This window comes from Carcharhinus amblyrhynchos, chromosome 30, assembly GCF_965287045.1.
Source record: "Carcharhinus amblyrhynchos chromosome 30, sCarAmb.v2.hapA, whole genome shotgun sequence".
NCBI lineage: Eukaryota > Metazoa > Chordata > Chondrichthyes > Carcharhiniformes > Carcharhinidae > Carcharhinus > Carcharhinus amblyrhynchos.
The window spans coordinates 22,348,332-22,367,987 of NC_137353.1; the positions used below are offsets into that span (position 1 = coordinate 22,348,332).

Below are 19,656 nucleotides of genomic sequence, written 5' to 3' on the forward strand. Positions count from 1 at the left end.
GCAATGAAGCTACTATGAAAATCCTCTATTCACCACACTTTGGCACCTGTTTTGATACATAACACAAGAACATAAGAATTAGGAGCAGGAGTAGGCCATCAGGCCTCTCGAGCCTGCTCTGTCATTCAATAAGATCATGCCTGATCTTTTTGTGAACTCAGCTCCACTTACCCGCCTGCTCACCATAACTCTTAATTCCTTTACTGTTCAAAAAATGATCTATCCTTGCCTTAAAAACATCCAATGAGGTAGCCTCAACTGCTTCACTGGGCAGGGAATTCCACAGATTCACAACCCTTTGTGTGAAGAAGTTCCTCCTCAACTCAGTCCTAAATCTGTTTCCCCTTCTTTTGAGGCCATGCCCCTTAGTTCTAGTTTCACCCGCCAGTGGAAACAAGTTCCCTGCTTCTATCTTATCTATTCCCTTCATAATCTTATATGTTTCTATAAGCTCTCCCCTCATTCTTCTGAATTCCAATGAGTATAGCCCCAGTCTACTCAGTCTCTCCTCATAAGCCAATCCTCTCAAATCCGAATCAACCAAGTGAATCTCCTCTGTACCCCTTCCAGTGCCAGTATATCCTTTCTCAAGTAAGGAGACAAACTGCACACAGTACTCCATGTGTGGCCTCACCAGTGCCTTATACAGCTGCAACATAACCTCGCTGTTTTTAAATTCCATCCCTCTAGCAATGAAGGACAAAATTCCATTTGTCATCTTAGTTACCTGCTGCATCTGCAAATCAACTCTGGTGATTCTTGCACAAGGACAACCAGGTCCCTCTGCAGGGCACTAAGGGAGAATTTAGCATGGCCAATGGACTAACCCAGCATGTCATTTGGACTGTGGGGGGAAATTGGATCACTCGGAGGAAACGCACACAGACACAGGGAGAGCACGCAAACTTCGCGTAGACAGTCACCCAAGCCAGGAATCAAACTCGGGTCCCTGGTGCTTTGAGGCAGCAGTACTAACCACTGTGCCACCTCCCAAGGAACAGAGCCAGTGATTAATTAAGGGCACTGGAGAAGGTTCAAAAAAGATTTACAAGGATGATACCAGAACAGACACATTATAACCATGAAGAAAGGCTGAAAAAATCTTGAGGGCTCTAGACTATAGAAAAGAGAAAGTTGACTCAATGGAGGTTTTTAAAATTATGAAGAGGATTGATTGGGTAGATGCAGAGATGTTTCCACTTGTAGGAAGGTCAAAAACTAGAGGACACAATATAAGTTAATCACTAATAAATCCAGTAAGGACAAGTGAAAAATGCATACCTCATTACAATGCATACATTCACCATGATGTGTTGACTCAACATCATTATGATTATGCATTTCTTCTTTGAGGCTTTTTCCTGCCTGGTTGATGCCTTGTCACTGTGATGCCACAAAAATAAATCATTTTATTCAGAACTTCCATCGCACTGAGGAGGCTCCAGGCCAATACGCCTCCAACGATCTGCTCTGAAAACTCTGCTCACGTTTTGACAGCTGAGACCTTGCAACCTTTAAAAAGTATCTGGATGAGCACTTGAAATATCATAACATTTCAAAGATGTAAGGACAAATGCTGGAAAATGGGATTAGCGCAACTTTAGTGGTCGTTATTGTTGGTACGGACTTGATGGGCCGAAGGGCCTTTTCTGCGCTGTGTGACAATGACAGTTTGCACCAGAGCAGCTGAGGGCAGCCCACAACATTCTCAAATAATTTACAACAGGGCAGGGAGTTGGGTCTGGGTGGGTTGTTCGTTCGGAGAGACAGTGCAGTCTCAATGGGCTGAACGGTCTCTCTCTGCACATTAGGAGTTCTGTGGTTCTATTGATCAGGGAAAGGTTCAAAATAGAGTTAGCATTAATGAAATAAAATTAATCTAGAAAGGAAAAAGTCGAACGCCCTGTGTAATAGGGAAAGCATTTTTGTTTATATTCAGTGACAGAGGTCACCTAGGGATGGTGGCAGAGTGATGCAGGCAGGATTACAGAATGCTGAGAAGGACACGGTTGAAGCGTTTAACAGATACTCTGTATCTGTAGTTAGCTGTGCCTGTGCTGCAGGTAAAACAGAACCTAAACTGAACTGCTCAGACATCTCCAGGGAAGCAGTATAAACTAAATTAAGGGGCTAGAGGTGGACAAGTGCACCATTATCAAATTTAATTTTGTCCAGAGCACTGAAATAAATGGTCGATGTAAGCGAGACTCTAGTAAATATTTTTAATAGCTAGCTGAGTACCACAGAAGTGCTGGGTAATTAAAGGGAAGTCAATTTTAAAAAAGGACCTGAAGCAGAGTCTGCCAATTATAGAGTTTAATATCTGTAATGGAGAAACTGGTGCAAAACCTCATGAGGGATGTTATTAATGATAGCTAGAACCTGGCTTGACAGGGACACTCAGTACAGCTTCATTGAGCAGTGGTTTATTTGACATTTCAAGAATGGTGGATTGAACAATTCAATGGATGTTCAAACATGTGTAGATTTGGTTGATTGGCCATGCTAAACTGACCCTACTGTCAGGGGATTAGCAGGGTAAATATGTGGAGTTACTGGAATAGATTCTGGATGGGATCAGTGCAGACTCGATGGGCCAAATGGCCTCCTTCTGCACTGTAGGGATTTTATCTACTTGATTTCCAAAATATAAGGCCACAAGGCACTTTTAAGCACATTTAATATACTTAAAGTAAGTCCCATGATGATAAGGGTCATACTGCGAGATTCCTGGCAAGTTGAATAAAGGGCCATATGGAAAAAATGATTTCAAATCAGGCTTCTTCCCAATAATCTGGACAGCTTCAAGTGCCATAGGATTCTCCCGTGTTTGTTATGTTTTGTAACAATTGTTTAGTATAAAACTGGGGCCACGATAGTATAAGACCTTGGGAGGGGCAGATCCCATCTTTTCGCGCTCCTGCTCTATAATTCTATTTACCCCTTGCCAATTCATGTCTGCCCTTAGCAAGGGCTTTGACAAGGTACCGCATGGAGGTTGTTGCATAAGGTTAAATTTCACAGGATCGAGGGTGAGGTAGCCAGTTGGATACAAAATTGGCTTGATGGCAGAAGCCAGACCGTGGTTGTAGTGGGTTGTTTTTCAAACTGGAGGCCAGTGACCAGCGGTGTGCCTCAGGGATCGGTGCTGGGCCTACTGTTGTTTGTCATTTATATTAATGATTTGGATGAAAATTTAGGTGGTTAGTAGGTTTGCAGATGACATCAAGATTGGTGGCATAATGGACAGTGAAGAAGGTTATCTAGGATTGCGACAAGATCTTGATCTATTGGGCCAGTGGGCTGATGAATGACAGGTGGAATTTAATTTAGAGAAATGTGAGGTAATGCATTTTGGTAGATCGAATCAGGGCAGGACTTAATCAGTTAATGATAGGGTGTTGGGGAGAGTTATAGAACAAAGAGATCTAGGGGTACAGGTTCATAGCTCCTTGGATATCACCATCCTGGCATTCAGCATGCTTGGTTTCATTGGTCAGAACATTGAATACAGGAGTTGGGATGTCTTGTTGAAGTTGTACAAGACATTGGTAAGGCCACACTTGGAAGACAGTTCTGGTCGCCCTATTATAGAAATTATATTATTAAACTAGCAAGAATGCAGAAAGGATTTACTAGGATGCTACTGGGATTTGATTTGAGTTATAAGGAAAATAACTGAATAAACTGGGATTTTTTTTCCCTGGAGTGTAGGAGGCTTAGAAGTGATCTCATAAAGGTCTATAAAATAATGATGGGCATAGATCAGCTAGATAGTCAATGTATTTTCCCAAAGGTAGAGGAGTCTAAAACTAGAAGGCGTAGATTTAAGATGAGAGTGGAGAGATACAAAAGGTTCCAGAGGGGCATTTTTTTCACACACAGTGTGGTGAGTGTCTGGAACAAGCTGCCAGAGGTAGTAGGAGAGGTGGGTACAATTTTGTCTTTAAACAGCATTTAGACAGTTACATTGATAAAATAGGTATAGAGGGATATGGGCCAAATGTGGGCAATTGGGACTAGCTTAGTGGTTTAAAAAAAAGATGGCATTTGTTAACAAATTGGGCCGTCGGGCCTGTTTCCATGCTGTAAACTTATTTGACTCTTAGTTTTGTCTTTCCCCTTTCCTGTTTCATTTATATTTAAGCTTGCTTCATTTCTTATAGATCTCTCCCTGTTTACCCTTTTTGCTAAGAAATTGGCTCCATTCTGGTTCAGCTGGAGTCCATCTCATCAAAAGAACTTCCTCCTTTTCCAGTACTGGTGCAAATGATCCACAATAAGCAAACCTCAATTCCTATAGCAACAACAGATTCATTCCCCAGGTCTATATGTCCCTATGCTGATTCATAGTAATCAGAGATTATTACCTGAGAAGTCTGCTTACTAATTTAGTTCCTAATTTCCTGATGCACTCTCAGCAGGACCTCCTCCCCAGTCATTTGTTCTGACATGGGCCATGACAAGTGAATTTGTCCCCATCCTTTTCCAGCTGCCTCAAGATATTCCTTCTTGTAGCACCAGCTCGGCAGCAGACTCATCAGGACTACCAGATATGATGCAAAGGACGCTGTTTAAGCCCCTAAATTATAAAATCCCATTTCTCTGATGGCTATTCCTCCTGCTGAAAGCAAAACACTCCCGTGGGTAAGAATGAGAAGCACGATAGTCTCATAGAGAGGAGTAAGTCACCAATAAAATTGGAAGGATTAACCTTGTGGGAAGCAACTGAGGTTGGCTGAGAGGAGATTTTTAAAAAATTTTTGTTCATGGGATGTAGCCATTGCTGGCTTGGCCAGCATTTATTGCCCATCCCTGAGGGCATTTAAGAGTGCTCAGTTGTGGATCTGGAATCCCATGTAGGCCAGACCATGTAAGGTCAACAGATTTCTTTCCCTAAAGGACATTAGTGAATGAGATGGGTTTTTACAACAATCAACAATGGTCATCAATAGACTTTAATAGATTGGTATTGAATACAATTTTTACCATCTGCCATTGTGCGATTTGAACCCAGGCCCCCAGAGGTGTATCTGGGTCTCTGGATTACTAGTCCAGTGACAATACCACTATGCCACTGCCTCTCCTATTGTACCTTTTGGATGCTTCACCTGCAAAGCCAATTTGTTATATTGCAAAGGGGTTTCTCATCTGGTGCAATTCTTCTCTTAGATCATGAGGGAATGAGAGAGTCCGTCACAATCAACTTAGGGAGATAGCTTTTGAGAGGTGGCAAGTACCCACCCACCAATGGTGGGTAGCCACAGGCGCCCAACTAAACTACTTAAGGTGCCAATTGAGGGCATGCCAAAGGCTGCCTGGATTTTTGAGACAGTGGACAGTCCTCTGGCCCGATGTGGCTGTAGTCTGGGCTGGACGGATGGCCAGCTCTCTTCTGAGGGGGCTTGACAGGCTGACCAGATGTTTCCTGTCCTGGGGAAAGTTAGACCTGGTGGCACAGTGTAGAAAGGAGGAGGAATTTCTCCTTTCATTGCTTGTGTTTGGAATTCTTTGCTCCAGAGAGTAGTGGAGGCTGGGTCATTGAATATATTCAAGGCTGAGTTAGATGGACTTTTGATCTGAAGGGTTATAAGGGCAGGAAAGTGGAGTTAAGGCCACAGTCAGATCCGCCAAGATCTTACTGAATGGGATCAGGCTCAAGGAACTGAATGGCCTATTTTGGCACGTGTTCTTATGAGGCCAATCCTGGGAGCTGATTACTAACCTGCTCTCTATCAGTGAATGCTGATTGGTGGGAATGGCACCAACCCCACTATTTCCCCAGTTGTAAAGAAACCTGGACAACCAGACTTTAATAATCACCAGAACCAGAAAGCTACTCATGCATATCAGAACGTGGATCACCTAGGGTGATGCAATCTGTATGTGTGTAAATACAGCAATGCCCAACAAACTATCCTCTCTTCCACTGTTACTTATCAAAGGTCTTGAAAACTACACGATCCATTTTACACCCAGAGATCCAGCCACCCTGCTCACAAAAGTGGGGGGATAAACGGAATTGTGTGGAAATCATTCCAACAGCGTAGCGTTGCAGTAAGGGTAGTACGGTGACACAGTGGTTAGCACTGTTGCCTCTCAGCCCCAGGGACCCAGGTTTGATTCCCAACTTGGGTCACTGTTTGTGTGGAGTTTGCACATTCTCCCCGTGTCTTTATGGATTTCCTCTGATGTGTGGGTTAGGTGGATTGGCCATGCCAATTGTCCCTTAGCGTCAGGGGGACTAGCTAGAATAGGTGCATGCAGTTATGGGGATAGGGCCTGGGTGGTCGGTGCAGACTCGATGGGCCGAATGGCCTCTTTCTGCACTATCTGATTCTATGATTCTTCTATGATCATCTGTAAGTTGTAAGGGAGGTCCCAGCAATGCAGCAGTCACAAGATCTCCAGGGAGAGCTGAGTCAAGCCCGTAGCCCATGAGACCTGGTGGGTGATCAATTGTAATGGTGGTACTTCACTTAATGTTGGAAATTTGAGGGAAAAAAAACCACATGAGGGTAAATGTTGTGAGACGGCATGTCCAGGCGAGAGCCTGGCTGAATGGCAGTGCAAGCGGAGAATCAGACACTGAGGGCATCTACCCTCCCAATGTGCCACGGGGAACCCTGAAAAATCTCTCCCTACACAACAGCTTCATCGATATCTGAGAGGGAAAGACGGGATCTCATTTTCGGTAAGTCTCTATGTCAGAGCAGCTGTGACAAACTACAGCTGAAATATTCACCTTTCGAACCGCAGTGCATTTCCTGTAACTGTACTGATCGTAATATTTGAACACAATTATCATTTGTCTATCCAGTGGCACCCCCCCCCCCTCCTTTCCCGAGGGGCTGCCCTCAGCATGTGACCTCTCACGGTAACTCTGCCCTCTTTCCCCACAGGATGAAGCGCGCATTCAGGTTTCGAACCTGGGCAGACAGCTGAGAGAGATGGAGTCTGATCGTGACAATGTCAACAGTCGCTTACAGCAGCTGCAGAAATCCCTGTCTGAGTGTGAGGAAGGTCAGTCCTTAGTGAATCCCACCTATTGTGCTGGTTTTCTTTGGTTGGGAGCGAGATGAACTCAAATTCATGTTGCCTGTACCTTTGATATAGTACCTGGAATTTGTGATAGACTGGACAGGTTCTGACCAGGGACTGACCAGGTCTGGCAGCAGTGGACAATGTAACATTTAGCCATGTCAGGCAGCAGCAAGTATTCCAAGGCTCAGTGTAGAGTGCAGGCAGATCTGGATATCACTCCTGCTGCACTGTACCCAAACAAAGAGTAAAGTTATCTACGCTGACCTGATAAGAATGTCCCTGCCCTGCAACAGTGTGAATTTTGCAATTACTGCAGCCATCATCCTTTGGTTTCTCTGTGCAAGGCTGACATTGAGAGCCAATTTGGAGGTGGTTGTGTGCTGTGTTCCTGTCACTGCTGAGAGTTAGATTGTGACTGGCCCATCCCCATTCCTTATGGGAATCCCAGTCAGTAGAGCATGGAGAGACTAGATTTGAATCCAGAGCTGAAAACCAGTGTATTGACCAGTCAAGACAATTCTAAGAGTTTAGTGGCTTAACAATAATGTGCACCTCCAAAGATGTGCAGGTTAGGTTGATTGGCCATGTTAAATTGTCTGTTCAGGGGATTAACAGGGTTACGGGTACAGGGAAAAGCCCTGGGTCCGATAGTTGTTGGTGCAGGCGAAATGAGCCAAATGACCTCCTGCACTGCAGGGTGTTCTATGATGATAGATTTGCTGAAGGTTTGTACTTGGTTTGACTTCCTGAGGACAAATCCCAGTGATTTTCCCAGATGGTGCAAACATTCCAGCTTACACATCCCAAGAAATCTGAGACGAGATAACTCTAGCCCTGGTTCCCAAACTGTCATTGTCAGAGTTGCAGAGCTCCAGGCAACCGTGTGAAAAGATAGCCCCAAAAGGCATCCATTTTAATAAAGGAGCAGGTTATAAAATACATGGGGTTACTGGTATAGTGAAAAGCCCTGGGTGCGAGTAAATGGATTTAAGGTACTGACCAGCCATGATCTGTATGGATAGTAACATATACTTGATGGGCTAAATGGCCTTCTCCTGTATTCCTTCCAGCCAGAAAGGCTGGACAAGGACTGGATGAAAAAGGTCACTGTCCAGCGCTTCTGCTTCACCCAGAGACTTGAGAGGTATTTGATGTTGGCAATGACCCTGGATGACCCTCTGTGTTTCTAGGGAAGCGAGGCATTGACGGGCGACTGGCCAGTGCTCAAACCGCACTCACGCTGCAGGAGGAAGCAATCCGTCGCAATGAGCGAGAACGCAAAGCGCTGCTCGATAAGATTGCCACACTGGAGAGAACCATCCAGTCAGGTGACAGTGACAAGCGGACCATGCAGGTGAGGCTTACCATGAACGATTCCATCACCCAGCATTCAGGTTACACTGCAGGGAGTCGAATTAGCTCGGTTGGCTGGATGGCTGATGTGTGATACAGGACGACCCCAACAGTTTGGGTTCAGTTCCCAAACTAGCCGAGGTTATTTGTGAAGCGTTGCCCCTTGCCTGAGGTGTGGTGATCCTCAGGTGAAATCACCACCAGCCAGCCCTCCCTCTCAAAAGGGTCATCTGGGACTATGGCAACTACTTTTTTTTACACCACGTTGATTTCCAATTTCATCTCTCTCTTCAGTCCTCTCCTGAAGTTGTTGGTTAATAGCTGGGATATGGGCTCCTCTGAGGGAAGAAGTACCTGCATTTACATAGCGTTTTTCATGACCTCGGCGCATCCAAGAACTCTTTACGGCCAATTATGTACTACTTGAAGTGTAGTCACCATTGAAATGTCAGAACTATCACAGCTAAGTTACATACAGCAGGCTCCCACAAATGACAGTGTGATAAAGAACAGATGATCTGTTTTGATGCTGTTTCTTGAAGGATAAATATTGGCCAGATTCACCATGGAGATTGCCAAGCTGAGAGAGAAAGCAGTTGGGCCTCGCTTTAATGTCTCCTCCAAAAGACAATGCCTCCAATAGCACAACGCCCTAGTCTCAGGAGTAGGGCTGTACCCCATAACCTCTGAGTCTGGCTAGAGTAGTATCATTGAGCACAATGATAACACTTCATATCTGAGTTTGGATAGTGAATGTAGGCCAGCTGTTAGACTGTGGAAGAAATCACAGTAGGTACACCAATCATCCTCACCTAACATTTCCAGCATGCATTACTTGAGATGAACTTTGACTGATCCCCCACCGCTCCACTCCCCGACAACCACTCTGCCTCAGATCCTAGACCTGAGGCTAATTAAAGTTTAAAGTTTACTTGTTAGTACCACAAGATAGGCTTATATTAACACTGTGATGAAGTTACTGTGAAAATCCCCTAGTCGCCAGCGCCTGTTCGGGTACACTGAGGGAGAATTTAGCATGGTCGATGCACCTAACCAGCATGTCTTTCAGAAGCTGGAGCACCTGGAGAAAATCCACGCAGACAGAGGGAAATCGTGCAGACTCTACACAGACAGTGACCCAAGCTGGGAGTCGAACCGGGGTCCCTGGCGCTGTGAGGCACCAGTGCTAAGCACTGTGCCAATGTGAATTGCAACATTCCTACTGCTGCCTGAGCTGGGATCAGATCAGGATGCTGAATTGGGTGGCTCTCAGTACTACACTGGGAAATGCGCTGACCTTCGGAGTCAGGAGTTCAACACTGTAAGAGATCACATTGATACCACAAGGACCACTAGAATCCTCCCAGCCCACATTGTACTAGGAAGTGTCAAATCCCAAACTCGTTAACTCAGATTTTATAAAATCCAAAGAAAACATCAGATTTTTATTAATTAACACATTCTCTTGAAGCTGCCAGATTGGAACACATACCCTTCTTGTTTTAAACAAGCTCTCACCGTGCTGGCATCCAGACTGCTTTGCTTTGTCTGGTTTCTGTTTCATTTAATGAGGTTAGCTGAGAGATGGAGAGTTTGCCAGATTGGTAGAGCATGTGGATAATGTGGGGCCAGGTCCGGCTCTGCCTCAGTAACTACCTTAAGGTGGAGTGTTGGAATGGCTTAAAGGGGCTGTATTCTCCTGCGTTGAACCATATGTTGACAGACACAGTTTGTGCTGGGCCTTGAGGTGAATGAGCTGGAAATCTCTTGATTTGCCTGACTCTGTCTTTATTCACCGATCCTCTCTGTAATACGCTGCTGGGTTTACCAGATAGTGGGCACCCTGTCCCCTTCTCCTATCCCATACCCCTCCATCCACACTGCCCTCATCCTTCCTAGCTCACCACTACGGAGGCCTGTGTGTGTTTTTTGGTCAGGCATCCATGGGACATCCCTAAGTGAAAGCCCTTAGCTTAAAATTAAGCACGCTCGGCATCAAGTCTCACTTTCACATTACCCTATAACCCTGGCACTTCACAGTATGGCAGTGCCTAGAATCTCCCATTACAACCTTCTGCCATCATTCCAGCTCTACAAAGCCAGTGACAACCCTTAATCAACACTCCGACTGCAATATAATAGTTTGCCAGCTTCTCCCAGGGCAGCACAGTGACACGGTGGTTAGCACTGCTGCCTCACAGCACCAGGGACTTGGGTTCAATGCACCTAGCCAGTACCTCTTTCGGACAGTGGAAGGAAACGGGAGCAACCAAAGGAAACCCACACAGACACAAGGAGAACCTGCAAACTCCAAACAGACGGTGACCCAAGGCCGGAATTGAACCCAGATCCCTGGAGCTGTGAAGCAGCAGTGCTGACCACCGTGCTACGGTGCCACCCTTTCCTTAAATTGCTTAGCGAAAAATAAGGGAGTGACAGGAAATTGTGGGAGATGAAGGCGTTCTCGGTTTCCGCATTTCCAGTTAATAAGAGGATTAGATAGGACATCCTTAAAGACATCCCTGGAGACATTGCAGTTCTTGGAGTCTGAGGGAATCCCACAGACTCCAATTAAGAGTGCTGGAAATTCCACAGTTAACTGGCTAGCATTTAGAGGAGAGTCACGTGCGGAACAGGAGAACACTCTATGTTTCTCTTGGCGCGGAGCGCTTGGAGGAGGTCTGGCAGACAGCAAGCGGCTACAGGGAGAGAGAGAGAGAGACAGCCTCAGGAATGGGTTGGAGGGAGACACTGTGGTGGGGCGGGAAAGCACATTAATGGGAAACATTTCATCGGCAGAGCAGTCGACCATGCAAATGCCCTAACCCATCCTTAACCAGATTGATAAGGAGCTGTGTGTGTGCCGCCAAGTCTTCTGTAATGACTGCCCACAAGATCAGGGTTGTGTGGCGCAGCGCTGTCTCTGCTGACAGGGTGAGGGTGGGCAGTGTGGAGTATGAAGAGAGGATGTGGAGATGGGGAGGGCCCCTGTTGTTACAGCAAGAAGGAAATTAGACCTCGGATTAAGGCGTAGTTGTCACCAGCCTCTGGTGACTCAATGTATAAATGAAGCATCTGGTATAATTACTAAGCCTTGCAGACCGGCTAAGTCCCAGGACTATGCTGGCTGGATCAGTAACTGTCTGCAACCTCACTGTCAACAACAACAACAACAACAATATTTAGCATTCATATATCACCTTTAATACAATAAAACACCTGCAAAGCACTTCATAGAAGGGGGATCAAAAAAATATTGACTCAGAAAGAATTAGAACACGTGACCAAAGATTTTGTAGGTTATAAGGAAGTTTTAAGGAGCACTTTGGAGTGAATTGGAAGGTAAAGAAGCAGAGGGGTTGAAGGAGGGAGTCTTGGAGCCAGGGATTTGGACACAATGGGCAGAATGGCCTCCTGTGCTGTAAATGCCTCTAAACTGAGGACACAGCTGCCAATGGAGGGGCAAAGGGGTTGAAAAGATGCCAGAATTGGAGGAAAGTAGAATTCTCAGAGGATTGTAGTGCTGGAAGAGGCGACACAGGTTAGAAAGGGGCAAGGCAGGGGAGTGACATGATACAGGAGTGATAATTTTGAACTTAGAGCAAGTTCGCACAAATGTTGCTGGTAATTGGATAATCTGCTTTGGTAGTGTTGGCTGAGTGATAATTATTGACCAGGGCACTGGGGATAGTTTCTCTATTCTTCAAACACTGGGCTTTGCGATCCTTTATACCACCTGAGAGAGCTCCTCAGTTTAACATCTTATTTGGAAGGCAGCACTCTCTAGTTCCTGCACTGCTGGAGTGTCAGCCCAGATTCTGTACTCTACGGTGGGCCTAGAACCGTGGAGGGCAGCACGGTGCAGCACGGTGGCACAGTGAGCACAGAGAGCTGGGTTTGAGTCCTGGCTTGGGTCCCTGTGTGTGGAGTTTGCACATTCTCCCCATGTGTGTGTGTGGGTTTCCTCTGGGTGCTCCGGTTTCCTTCCACAGTACGAAAGAGGTGCTGGTTAGATGTATTGGCCAGGCTAAATTCTCCCTTAGTGTACCCAAACAGGCGCTGGAGTGTGGCGGCTAGAGAATTTTCTTCATTGCAGTGTTAATGTAAGCCTACTTGTGACGCTAACAAATCAAAAAAACAGTGGAATTATCACTGGATTAGCAATCCAGGGAGCCAGGATAATGTTCTGAGGACCCAGTTCGATTCCCACCATGGCAGGTGGTGAAATTTGAATTCAATAAAAATTTGGAATTAAAATCTAAAGATGACCATGAAACCATTATTGTAAAAACCCATCTGGTTCACTAATGTCCTTCAGGGAAGGAAATCCACTGCCCTTATTTGATCTGGCCTACGTGTGACTCCAGAGCCACAGCAATGTGGTTGACTCTCAAATGTCCGGCGAAATGGAGGGCAGTTAGGGATTGATAATAAATGCTGGCCCAGCCAGTTATGCCCACATCCCGTAAAGATGAATGAAAAAAAGAACCCACAACCTTCTGACTCAGAGATCTAAGTGCTGCTCACTGAGCCACAGCCAACACCATCAACCTTGGGAGATGAAAAACAGCACTGTTACCCCCCCAACCTACCTCTCAATCTCCTCACTGTTTTGTTTTACCGCAGGACAAAATCAGCAAGATGAAAGCAAACGAGGCCAAGCTGGAGAACGACAAGCGCAAACTGAAGGAGTTCCTCGACGCCTCCGAGAGCCGCGCCACCAAGCTGGAGCTCAGCCGCCGCTCGCTGGAGGGGGAGCTGCAGAGAATGAAGCTGGTCGCAAGTGACCGAGAAAGCGAGATCCAGGTGCTCCAGGACCGGATCGACACCCTCCAGAGGCAGGTGTCCGACAGCCAGGGCAAGGCCAACAGCCTGCAGCTGACCGTGGACCGACTGAACTCCTCGCTCACAAAGTCAGAGGAGGGGGAGAGCCAGCTGAAGGACAAAGTGCAGAGCTTGTCGCTGTTGCTGTCCGACCGGGCGGCCAGCGTCTCCGCTCTCCAGGAGAAGACGGCCCAGCTGCAGAAAGCATTGTCCAGCAGTGAGCACGACCGTCGCATCCTTCACGTGAGTGTCAGCATGGTTACGCTATACAGTGGCATCCTCGCTCCTTACACCATTCTCGCATCCCTGTATTTCACATTTAACATGAGCTCACCAAATTCCCACTGACCGTCTGACTTGCTCCAGTACTGGCTGTGCTGTTTATCAGGTAGATTTATTTATAAAGGAGCCTCTTTTCCATTTCGAGGCAAGTCTCAGCAACCTTTCTTTTTAGACTCTTATGTACCTGAACAGTTCATCACAGAAGAATCACAGAAGGTGGCCATTTGGCCCATCGAGTCTGCACTGACTCTCCAACAGAACATCTTACCCAGACCCTTCCCTCCACTCTATGCATTTACCCAACCCTAATCTTTCTATACATCACGGGCAATTTAGCATGGCCAGTCCAATTAACCTACATGTCTTTGCAATGTGGGAGGAAACCAGAGCACCCGGAGGAAATCCACGCAGGCACAGGGAGAACGTGCAAACTCCACACAGTCACTCAACCAGAATTGAACCCGAGTCCTTGGTGCTGCAAAGCAGCAGTGCTGACCACTGCGTCACCATGTCTGATTTCCATCCCCTTCAACTTCTGTATTCTGTCCCACATTTTCTTTTTCTCTCCATCCATTTTTCTCTCCCTCCTCTCTCACCATTCTCTTCCCCCCCCACCTCTTCTTTCCCTTTTGCACCTTCTCTTCCCCCTACATGATGACTTTTCACTCTATATCAGTATATTTTTCTTCCATCTTATCCTCCCCTCTTCTTTCCATCTCTTTTTTTATTCATTTGTGGAACATGGGTGCCACTGATTGGCCAGAATTTATTGCCCATCCCTAGTTTCCCTTTGACTAAGTGGCTTGCTTAGTCATTTCAGAGGTCAGTTGAGAGTCAACCACATTGCTGTGGCTCAGTGGTCTCATGTAGGTCAGACCAAGTAAGGACCTTCTCATGGATCTGTGGCAGGAAGGTTACTGCTTTTGTTTTGTTTGGATGTGTAAAATAATTAAGCACCCCTTCTTCATGGAGGAACACCAGCAAAAATGTCTATTGAGTTATTCATCTCAGTTACAATTTCTGGGACATTATCTTATGTAAATGAGCCACCATCTTCGCTTCCAAAGCAACAACGACTGCAGTTTAAGATTCCATCGTTGACTGTGAGACATTGTTAGGGGCATGTGTAAGATGCCAGGTAAAAGGATCTGGAGTATATGCGGACAGGATTAGATGCAGCAGGGTGGGTGGAAGATCATATCGCGAATAAACACTGCCAGAGGCCCGCTTCTGTGCGGGTAAGTCCCTCATTTCATTTACTGACTTTCTTTCCAGTAGCTGAGATGAATGTGCAGTTATAAACAGCTGGGCCTCACAATGTCCACTTTTGTTCGGCTCCCTTCCACACTACCTCTTACTCCTGTTGACTCCTTAAATCTTGTCAGACGCTTAACGTGTACCGATATCTGAGCTGGTCACACACGTGTTTCCTCTCACCCTGTGCCTGTAACAACACACATACAGCCTGGCTGTGAGCCCAGGAGAAGCTGGGTACCAGCCAAGCCTGTTTCACGTTTATTCTGAAGGTGTCTCCCACAGGAGAGGTACACTCGATGGTAATGGCTTCCCCGGTGACTGCAGATAGTTGAGTAAAAAAGGCCAGTGCTGCCAAAGAGAGAAATATTTCTTTGTTTCTTTGTACTGAGGTGGGCTGGCTGTGTGTTGGTCACAGTTATAGCCCCATAACACACCTGTGTGTGTGTGTGTGTGTGTGTGTGTGTGCGTGCCTGCCTGCCTGCACATTAACAGGAAAATTATGGTTGCTTATAAATGATAAATTGCGCATTAAACTGCAGGTACAACTAAGACAGATCTTATGAATTATTTAGGCTATTCAGTCTGTGTATAGGTCATTGATCTCAGCCACTCAGCCATCTTAGCTCCTTTTTCTTAGGAGCTAATCTGACCCCAGCCAGCAGCATAAGATCGTAATTATGCCATTCAAGCCATAACATTTGTTCTGCCATTCGATCATGGCTGATAGGTTTCTCAAGCCTATTCTGCCTCCTTTACCCCGTAACCTTTGATCCCCTTACCAATCAAGAAGCTATCTATCTCTGTCTTAAATACACTCAATGACCTGTTCCCCACAGCCTTCTGTGGCAATGAATTCCACAGATTCACCACCCTCTGGTTGAAGAAATTCCTCCTTGGCTCTAAAGGGTTGTCCCTTTTACTCTGAGGCTGTGCCCTCGGGTCCTAGTCTCTCCTACTAATGGAAACATCTTTCCCAAGTTCACTCTATACAGGCCTTTCATTATTCTGTAAGTTTTGTTGAGTTTCCCCCCTCACCTTTCTGACCTGAAAGAACCCCCCCCCACCCCCAATTTTTCTAAACTCCATTGAGTACAGAGCCAGAGTCCTCAGATGCTCCTCATACATTAAGCTTTTCATTCCTGGAATCATTCTCGTGAACCTCCTCGGGACCCTCTCCAAGGCCAGCACATCCTTCCTTAGAAACGGGGCCCAAAATTGCTCACGATATTCTAAATGTGGTCTGACCAGAGCCTTATGAAGCCTCAGCAGCACATCCCTACTTTTGTATTCTAGTCCTTCGACATGAAGGCTAACGTTGCATTTGCCTCCCTAACTACCAGGTCAACCTGGTACTGCAGCACACAACTAATCTGAGTTCCATGGGCATGGGCTTCACCCCAGGTGGCACCCATCTGCAGAATCTCCTTGAGTGATCTGTAGACCCACAAATGTTATCTTCAGGTAACAGAAATAGCTGCATAGAATGCACAGAAGCGCTACAGTGCAGAGGGTGGCCATTCGGCCCATCGAGTCTTCACCGATCACAATCCCAGCCAAGCCGTAATCTCATGTATTTACCCTGCTAATCCCCTGATGCAAGGGCTACTTCAGCATGGCCAATCAACCTAACTCGCACATCTTTGAAGTGTGGGAGGAAACCAGGGCACCCAGGTGGAAACCCACGCAAACACGGAGAGAATGTGCGAATTCCACATGGACAGTAATCCAAGGCCAGAATTGAACCTGGATCTCTGGCATTGTGAGGCAGCAGTGCCACCCACCTGCATATTTGCTTATTTGCAGCATCTGGATCTAACCTCTGTCTTCTTCAACCTGCCTGTGCTGCACCACTGGGCACATCTGCTGGAATTTCACCATCTCGTCCGCTTAAGGCTCGTAAGATCTTGCCTGAGGCCATTGGGGAATGCCATTCTGTGAGCCTTGTCTGCCCTGATTCTGGGGTGGGCAAGGCGGTAAAATCCTGGCCATCAACTTCAACTGAGCATAGATTGAGCTATGTCCTTTCATATGCTTTCAAACAGGCTCAGTCTCCCTAGAAGTTCTGATTTCCAATCACAGTTTCAGTTTTCATTTCCTGAGAAACTGAGAGGGTCAGTTTCTTTTCTCTCTTTCTGTTTTGGGTCTTGTTTTAGTTAGGGCCCATCTTAGAGAGAAATTACAAGGTTTGGAGCCACAGATTCCATCACATTGGAAATTTTGTCTCGGTCGTGTTGCTGCCTGGACCCCAGCAGACTGCATCATTCGTTCAGCCCCGAATCATAGGCTTGTTCAGTCCATTGAACTGGACACGTCTCAAGTGAGACTCACCACACAACCTGATTATTCCCAAACCTGACCTGGATCTCTGGTGCAGGATCACTTTTGTCCGGCTAGCAGGCTGACGTAATTCCCCCGTCAGGTCCAACCATCGCACAAGAACTCAAGGTGCCCGGCTGCTGTAGCAAGTCATATAAAACTGTAGCAGCTCTGCTAAAAAGCATACCAGGATATCAAAGTTGAGGTTACCTATTTTGGTTGGAGATGAGAAACTATTTCTCTCAAAGGGGTGGTGAATCTGTGGAATTCAGTACCCCAGAGTGTGGTGGATGCTGGAACGTTGAATAAATTTGAGGAGGAGATAGATTTTTAATCAGCAGTGGGTTGAAGGGTTATGGAGAATTGGCAGGAAAGTGGATTTGAGGCTGAGAGAAGATCAGTCACGATCATGTTGAATGGCAGAGCAGGCTTGGGGGACTGAATGGCCTATAATTCCTCCTAGATCTTATGTTCTTATTAGTCTGAGCCTTTAGATTACTAGTTCCACTATGCTGCTATAAGTGTATGAATCAGGAGGAAGTTTGCAACTTCACTGCAGAAGTGAATGTTGGAAATTATCACACTGCAAATGCAACAAGTGCTGGTCGCCATATCCTTCCTAATCAATTATACACTCAGCTAATGCCTTAACATCACAACTCAAAGAAGTTTAGGAAGTTGGAATTAAGTTTTTAAACCAGACCTTTTGGGATCTGATTTGTTCTTCAGAAACCTGCAGAAGCTTTGTAACAGACTTGTGCTGTCTAGTAGAATCATAGACTCCTAGAGCCCCTGCAGTGCAGAAGGAGGCCCATCAAGCCTGCAGTGACACCCATCCCATCCAGGCCCAATCCCCATGTACTTACGCTGCTAATTCCCCTGATACTAAGGAGCAATTTAGCATGGCCAATCAACCTAACCTGCACATCTTTGGAGTGTGGGAGGAAACCAGAGCCCCTGGAGGAAACCCACACAGACACAGGGAGAATGTGCAAACTGCACACAGACAGTGACCCGCAGTGGCTCAGTGAGGCAGAGGTGCTAACTACTGTGCCGCCCCTAGCCATTGCCCTGTACTGCAGGGCATTAGCTGTGCAGCAGAACTGAGGTTGTCTCATTCTCAGGATGAAAAATGGGCTAATGCAAACTGTTTGGGATTATAGTGTGTATGATGATGACTTGGGTCAGGTATCACAGGAAGCCTGTGCAGTATGCCTGCACCCCATTCTTCTTGAAGAAAGGCAGAAGTTTGAGCAAAGTTAACTGGAACAGGTATTGCTGGGTATTAGATGAGTTCTGTGAAAAGTGAGAGATGACGTCTTTATATGCCCTGTTTGTGAACAGAACTCCCACTCACCCGATGAAGGCACAGCACTCCGAAAGCTAATGGCTTTTGCTACCAAATAAACCTGTTGGACTTTAACCTGGTGTTGTGAGACTTCTTAAGAGTGAGAGAGCCAGGCTCCTGGAAAACATCCACCTAATTTGCTTTGGTTCTGCAAATGAGTGTATGGCTGAAACTGAGTTGAATTGTCTTACAACAGGAGCGTCTGGAGGCTGCACGTCAGGCTGTGAATGAGACAAAGAAACAGAACACTTCACTATCCGACAGGGTCCAGGTCCTCCAGAATGATCAGCAAGACATGGAGCAGCAACGGGTAGAATTGGAATGTCAACTCCACAAACAAGAGGAGGTGAGAGCCTTGAACTCTAAATATGCTACTTTCTTCAGGGTTGAATTTTGTATTGTATTCATATGTGTACTGTTACACATGTACTATATTAGCAGTATGGTATTTATAAGCAGAGATTGCAAAATTGAGTTACAGAGGGATCTGGGTGTCCTGCTCCATGCGTTACAAAAGTTACCATGCAGGTACATCAAGTTTTTCGGAAGGCAACTGGAAAGCTGATGTGAATTGCGTGGGGATTTGAATGTTAATAGAGCTGTACAGGACCTCATCTGGAATACTGTGTACAGGTTTTAGTCTCCTTAAGAAAGGTTACTAAAACATTAGGAGCAGTTCAGAGAAGCTTCACTCAGCTGATTACTGGGATGAAGGGGTTACCATTGTGAGGAAAGCGTAGCAAGCTGGGCCAATACCTCCTGGAATTTAGAAGGGTGGCATGGTGGCACAGTGCTTACCACTGCTGCCTGACAGCACCATGAACCCGGGTTTGATTCCCGGCTTGGATCACTGTCTGTGCAGGGTCTGCACATTCTCCCCGTGTCTGCGTGGGTTTCTTCCGGGTGGCCCAGTTTCCTCCCACAATCCGAAAGACGTGCTGGTTAGGTGCATTGGCCGTGCTAAATTCTCCGTCAATGTACCTGAACAGGCGCCGGAATGTGGAGATTAGGGGATTTTCACAGTAACTTCATTGCAGTGTTAATGTGATACTAATAAATAAACTTAACGTTATAAACTTTTTTTAAGTTTAAATTTATTAGTCACAAGTTGGCTTAAATTCACATTGTAGTTAAGGTACTGTGGAAAAACTTAAGAATGAGAGATGATCTTATTGAAGCATGCAAGATCCTGAGGGGTCTTGACCAGGTGGATGCTGAGAGGATTTTCCCCC

General features: G+C 46.1%; 1 protein-coding gene across 4 annotated transcripts in view; it reads left to right on the forward strand.

The window, feature by feature from the left end:
* crocc (ciliary rootlet coiled-coil, rootletin) overlaps positions 1 to 19,656 on the forward strand; it is a 108,003-nt gene that overhangs the window by 73,815 nt on the left and 14,532 nt on the right. For all 4 annotated transcript variants that reach the window (XM_080215470.1, XM_080215467.1, XM_080215468.1 and 1 more), the window contains 4 exons: positions 6,903 to 7,023; positions 8,235 to 8,398; positions 13,024 to 13,464; positions 18,621 to 18,770. In XM_080215470.1, the coding sequence (XP_080071596.1) occupies positions 6,903 to 7,023; positions 8,235 to 8,398; positions 13,024 to 13,464; positions 18,621 to 18,770 (876 nt within the window). The remainder of the gene's footprint in view (positions 1 to 6,902; positions 7,024 to 8,234; positions 8,399 to 13,023; positions 13,465 to 18,620; positions 18,771 to 19,656) is intronic.